Below are 7,239 nucleotides of genomic sequence, written 5' to 3'. Positions count from 1 at the left end.
ATAACAGTTACTAATCCCAAGAAGATTTGCAGAAACTTGAAGATTCAGACGATTTACAACAAAAGAAAAGAAAAATTATCGTCCTGTTTACACTAAACGACACATCCTTCCAGACTTTAACACCCTTCCATATGGATACTTATTTTTGCATCACATGGACCAAAAAAAGGGCATGTGCAGGGTCTTGGGGTAGTTCTCAAGTGTTCTCAAACATGAATTATATAAGGTAAAGTAGTAAATCACAGTTTGTAAGTAAAGTTTTAACGTATCATCATGAAGTAACTTATCCTATTCCTGAAAACATTGTATGGTTTTACGGTGAATTTCAACCGTTGTATACAAAAATAATGCAAAATGTTCTTAGTATTCAATTTGTCGAAGGCTTACCTGAAAATTTTCATGATTATTTATATTTTGATAAATCAAATGTTTTTATCATTTATGATCTTATGAGTGAAAGTGGAGAAAATAAACGAGTGTCTCAACTTTTTACACGTGGAAGTCATCATTTAAATTTATCAGCATTTTATATTGTACAGAATCTATTTCATCAGTGTAGAGAATATTAGTTAATTAGCATAAATTTAGTTTAAATTCTCAATATATTATTCTGTATCTAGATGAGATCATTTTTAATAAAGTATTATTGTATTATTCATTCATTTGTGTCTTGACTGCCGTTATGGACTGTTGTCAACCTTTTAGGATTAGTGATATCTTGAATCGTTTAAGAATTAACATCGTATGTTATAAAGGTAAAATTATTACAACTGTTAGAAACAGATATAATGGTAAAAAAATAAATAAAAATAGATGGCATAAAAAATAATGTCTAACATCACTCTGCAATCTATATATTATAACCCAACACATCCTGCTAGTTTTGGTGGCGTACAGCCTTTATATAGATCTCTAAAAGTACTAGATAAATCCTTAAGTTTAAAACAGGTTAAAAACTGGTTAATTAGACAAGATACGTACACTTTAAACAAACCAGTGAAATATAAATTTTCGAGAAACAGAGTTATTGTTTCAGGGATTAATGAACAACAGGCTAATTTGGTAGATCTCTCTAACATTAGTTAATATAACAATCAGTTTGATTATTTAATTACGTGTATCGATATGTTTTCTAAATATGCATGAGGGGTTCCACTCAAGGATAAGAAAGGTAAAACACTTGTAAAATCTTTCAAACAAATTTTAAATCAGGGTCGAAAACCTCGTAAACTTCAAACCGATGCTGAGACAAAGTTTACTGATCATCTCTTTCAACTATATCTCAAAGAACAAGACATTCACTTCTTTACTACACATAACAAAACAAAATCATCTATAGTAGAAAGATTTAATCGCACTCTCAAAACTAAAATGTGGCGCTACTTTACTCATCATATGTAAATATATCACTGTATTAACACATCTGATCTAATCAATCGTATCATCGCAGTATTAAAATGAGGCCAATAGATGTTTATTACTCTAATCAGTCTGTTGTATGGAAAACACTTTACAAAACACCCACAAAAGTAAAATTTCAGTTCCGATTTGGTGATCAAGTATGTATTAGTAAAGTGGAGTGTCAATTTAAGAAATATTATATGCCTGGACAGACAGATGAGATATTCACTATTTACCATAGAATAGAGAGAAATCCACCAGATTATAAACTGCAAGACTATCTTGTAGAAAAATTAAATGGAACATTTCATGAATCGGAATTACAAAGAGTTATAAAATCGCTTGATGACGTCTATGCTGTGGAAGAAATATTACGTGAAAGAGGGAGGGGCAAAAAGATATATTTAATAGTTGGATCCCTCAAGCAGATCTGAATCACCTGCCGTCATAAAATGTTATGTATAACTCTATTCTCATTATTCAACATGGATCAGTTGTACGTGACGTTACCTAGCAACAGTTCTATGAATTATTTTGCTAATAATTTTCTAACAAACTATATCACACATCTTCCTAGATCTATCAATCTTGAATGACCGTAGGGAGTTGCTTTAGCCGAACTACAGTATACACATAGTTGGCATAATGTACCTCATGGTACAGGTTAGATCAGTTTATTACCTGCCACTGATGGTCACAATAAAATTATTTATATTAGACCCGGTCATTAAAAAGAGCCTAAATATTTAATTAGAATATTAAGCAAATTAGACGAGTTAGCCTGTGAATCCGACACATATCCTGTATTTGATCATGACTCATTCACCAGAAAAGTAAGAGTCAATATGAAGGAAGGATACTTTATCTCATTTGATCCTGAACTATCTATAATACTTGGATTTGAAAATAATCATATAATATCTGAAACCACTATTGCTCCACATACTGTTAATATGCATGGAGGATTTTATTATCTCTATACTTACTCAGATATTGTGGAACCTAGTATTATTAGTGATGCACATGTGCCAATGTTACGAATCGTTCAAATTAAAGGTCAGGATGGAGACATGATTACTGAAATGCTTATAAAATCTCATTACAGACCTGTATCTAAAAAGATATTTCAGAATATTGAGATAGATATACATGATTACATGGGTCGGTTTATACCATTTGAACATGGAAGAGTGATAAGTATGCTTCACTTCTGTCATTATCATGAGAATTCCTTACAATAACGACCAGTGGGTTTATGACACATATTACGATTACCAGGTAGGAAATGGATTACCATATTTTGCAGGAAGTCAATGGTAGCGTGATCACAGATTGGGAGATGTTTTGAATAACTTGTTTCGTTCGGCAATACCCTTTCTGGAAAAGGTTGCATTAGCTTTAGGAAAACAGACAGTTAATTCAGGTATAAATTTAGCATCAGATGTCATGCAAGGAAAACCATTTATCAATGATGGAAAAGGAAGTGCAATACAAGAAGCTCAGAATCTGGCTAGAGAAGTTCTACATAATAAAAAGAAGAAACAGAAAGGTCCATCATTCAGAATATTTAAAGCTAAGAGACGAAGAACATCGACTCCAGACTTTTTTTTGACAAGTAACTATGACTCTCCTACCACATGAAACGTCGTGTCAGTGTACAAAGTCTGAGCTAGACTTCTTTTCTCTCCCTCCCATACAAACAGTAATTGAGGAAGGTCAGTGGACTGAATATTATCCTCTATCCTCAGTGACCAACAGAGGACCTATAGAATTTTGTATATCGGGATTACGAGATGAATATTTGGATTCTGTCCAATCATACCTTCATGTAAAAGCAAAGATTGTCAAGCTTGATGGTACCAATAAAAGAAAGGATGAAGATACCTCTGCACCTGTCAATTTGCTACTTCATTCTCTGTTTTCACAAGTAGATGTATACCTTATTGATAAACTCATTTCTTCCTCTCACAACCTTTATGCATATAAGGCCTACATAGAAACTTTACTAATTTATAATGGTGAAGCTAAGAGAAGTCATTTGACATCATCCATATGGAAAAAAGACACAGCAAGTAAGTTCGATGATCTAGATTTTAATGATGGTAAGAACAATGGAATTAACAACTGACACATAGATACACGTGGTAGTCAATTAGTTGACACGATTTGCCATTTACATTCATATATCTTTTAACAAAACACATTATTGCCTAATGGTGTAAGTTTAAAACTCCGGCTCATAAGAAGTAAAGATTCATTTTGTATCATGTCAGTTGATGAATCGGGATTCAAAATTGTATTACAAAACGTTTCCATCTATAATAGGAAAGTCAATATCAGTCCATCAGTCATCCTGTCACATGTTAAAGAATTTCAGAAAGGAACAGCTAAATATCCTTTTAAATGTATAACGTGTAAATCATTTTCAATTCCACAGAGAAACTTACAAGCATCCATTGATAATGCTATTTTATGTCAACTACCTACACGTCTTGTTATAGGCTTTGTTGATAATGATGCAGTTAATGGATCTTCGAAGAAAATCCATACTATTTCAAACATTACAATATCAATTTCCTGGCAATCAATGTGGATGGAAAAAAGGTCCCCACTCAACCTTTACAACCAGTGTTTGAAGCTGAGCTGTATACATGAAGCTATGAAATGTTATTTAGTGGAACTGGAAAACAATTTTAAGATCAAGAAATTGATATAGAATATGACAAATACACAGGAGGATGTACTCTCTTTGCCTTTGATCTTACACCTGATCTATTTGTTGGAGATTCTCTCTTTAACTTGGTGAAACAGGAAAATTTACGAATTGAAATACATTTTGGTAGTGCTTTACCTAACACTATAAATGTTCTAGCATATGCAGAATTTCAGTCAGTTTTAGAAATCGATCAGTCTAGAAATATCATAACAGATATCTAAGTAGATATGAATATATTGGAAATTTATTCAATACTCTCGCAGGATTCCTGTACGAGAAAAAAAAGTTTGTATATGTATTTATTTGCCAGTGACCAACTACCAGACAAGGCATAAAAACAATTATATGTTATCAACCTGGATTCTAGTCATAAACCTGATAGCCACTGGGTCTGTAAATATTTTGTTGAAAATTAAAAAGGAGGATATTTTGATTCATTAGAACTACCTCCACATAATCTCAGCATTAGAAAATTCACCAAAAAGAATTGTCAAACATGGACTTCCAACCAAAAGTACTGCAAGGACCATATTCATCTTTGTGTGGACATTATTGTATATATTATGCTTATTATTATTGTCAAAACACAAATTTGTATCTCACAAAGATAGTAATGATATGTTTGTTCATGATTTTGTTGTAAAAAAATTCTCATGTAAATACGTCTTTAATAGTTGTGTATTTTTATGTATTTCAAATTGCAAAATGTTTATTGTGAAAATAAATTACTAAAAAATTATTGTGTCCAGATTTTTTAGCATAATAATATCACTGAAATCTTTAATCATTTGAATAAGTTTTAATTATAGTACAAGTAACCTTTTTTAGGGTCTTTAATCAAATACATGTCGAGACATGTTTGAACAACATGGCCACCTATCACACACACACAGATTCGTCTCAGTTCTAGGATTAAAATTAAAACAATAGTACAAATAATATTTCATTGTGTAAAATGCTATATAAACTACAGATAATATATCAGATATGACTCAAATATGCCAGTCGATTATATAAACTTAACTGATAAGTGACTGGTAATTATAATCAAATATTGCCTAAATATGAATGTGTAATTCAAGGACAAGAAATGTATTAGGATTTATTCGGCGTTCTGACACAAAAAGGTCACCACTACACTACGGGTCCTTAAGACTGTACTGTGCTATGCTGAATAGTTCCTTGTTCTTTGTTTGTGACTAACTTTTTAATTAACTTAATCTTGTCGGTTAATGAGGTTGTTGTTTTTGGTGAGGATTTGTTTAGTCTCTTTCATTTGGTGACAACAAACTAATCATGCTTCTTTCCAACGGATAGGCTTGGAATGGCCTGGTGATTAGAATGCTTGATTTGCAATCTGCATTTTGTGGGTTCGAATCCCCGTCACGCCATATATGCTTGCCCTTTCAGCCGAGGAGGCATTATTATGTGATGGTCAATCCAACTATTTGTTGGTAAAAGAGTATCCCAAAAGTTGGCAGTGGGTGGACTTGACTAGCTGCCTTCTCTCTGGTCTATCTCTGCTAAATTAGAGACGGTTAGTGCAGATAGCCGTCGCGTAGCTTTGCGTGAAATTTCAAACAAACCAATCCAACAGACAAATTCGCAATGCTGTCTTTACTGTGTAATGACTGAAGTAGTAATGAATTTCACCCTTCTATAGTTAATTTAAGATATACTTTTACTCGTATATATTCAAGTAAATCTTTCTAAACTTTCGCATTCTGTATGTAGTGAGACATTCTTGTTAATTTAATGTTGTAAGGGCGTAAACATGTACTAATCATTTTACTTGGACGTACACTGTCTTCTAGAAACACATCGATTTGACTCTGTGTCTGACCTCCCTTGGGAGGGGCAAGCCTATCTCAAGAAGTGACACTGATTCATGTACAAATTGATATGAGTTAGGTTTTTTTCTCTGTTGTTATATGCAGTACTGGATTATGATATACCAAAGTATTAACGTTTTGTCTGAATTTTGGTGGTAAATCATGATACCTTATCTTGGACCCGTGTGGATAAATATAGTAAATTATCTCATTTCAGCAGCTAGTAAAAGTCAAAAGAAAACTGTAATCTGGCCAATAAGTGTGAAGACTGATGTATGATTTGGGAATAAAACGTTTGTTTTATTTGTTCATTTGTTTCTGTTTATTTTTGGATGTTTATTTTCACCAATGTACAAACCTTCTCCAAAGGGATCTCAACGTGACCACGATCAATAAACTCCTGGCAGCAACTTTCAGCAGCATTTTTTGTCTTACTGCAACCTGAAAGAGAATAACTGACGTTATCAGATACTTACGAGGACCTAGATCACTGTTCAGTCTTTTACAGTCTAGCACAAAGTTCAACATAGGTCTCCTCAACTATTTCATGGGTATGCTTACTACATAGAAGTATCTTTCATTAAATAACTCACACAAAAATACAAAAGATTATAAATAAAAACAAGTTATGAGACATAAGTGAATTAATTTTCATACAAAAGAAATCCTGGTTACAGACACCAGAAAAGATCAATTAAACCAACAACATGGTATTCCAGAACTCAGACTATAGAATACACATTTGCTTTAACACTGCAGTTGTGGTGGTTAGGTCCACTGTTAAGTGTCGAATAAATCCAAAGGAATCCAAAAAACTCAAATTCTGGAAATATTATGCAGAGCATAAAACAAACATGAACAGCCAATGCACTCTAAATGGACCTTTAATAGTTCCAAGAGACAGAATTCGAATGACAGATGTTCTCTGATAGCCTAGATCCCTCTGTCTATGGTGGCATGGTCGCTGTTTCCTATGAGGGTGACGATTAGGAGGAGAAAATTTGCAAAAGTTAGAAGATGGTTTGAAACTCAGACAGTGCCAAGAGGTAATATCATGTTGCTCAACCAAACTTGAGTGAGAACCTAGCATTCTGCAGATCATCATGGCTGTGGCCAATAGAGAAGCGGATTCGGGGCCTAAGAGCAATATATGTTTACCATGCAATTCTTGGCGTTATGAGATCAGCTCCTGATGCGGTGCTTACTTTCAAGATGTATTGAGTAAAGTTTCAAAGTAACATATATACAAAAATTTTGTGTTAGCTACTCGATTCTAATAGCTAGAGCAGT

General features: G+C 33.2%; 1 protein-coding gene across 1 annotated transcript; it reads left to right on the top strand.

Annotated features, from left to right (window-relative positions):
- Positions 1 to 3,022: 3,022 nt before the first annotated feature.
- Positions 3,023 to 3,529, top strand: LOC106462055. Its single transcript, XM_013921932.1, has one exon. It carries the CDS (start codon positions 3,023 to 3,025, stop codon positions 3,527 to 3,529), a length of 507 nt encoding a protein of 168 aa, XP_013777386.1.
- The last annotated feature ends 3,710 nt before the right edge of the window (positions 3,530 to 7,239 follow it).

The sequence above is a fragment of the Limulus polyphemus genome, unplaced genomic scaffold, assembly GCF_000517525.1.
Source record: "Limulus polyphemus unplaced genomic scaffold, Limulus_polyphemus-2.1.2 Scaffold1083, whole genome shotgun sequence".
NCBI lineage: Eukaryota > Metazoa > Arthropoda > Merostomata > Xiphosura > Limulidae > Limulus > Limulus polyphemus.
Note: the sequence above shows the minus strand (reverse complement) of the source record. Positions and strands in the feature narration are given on the sequence as shown.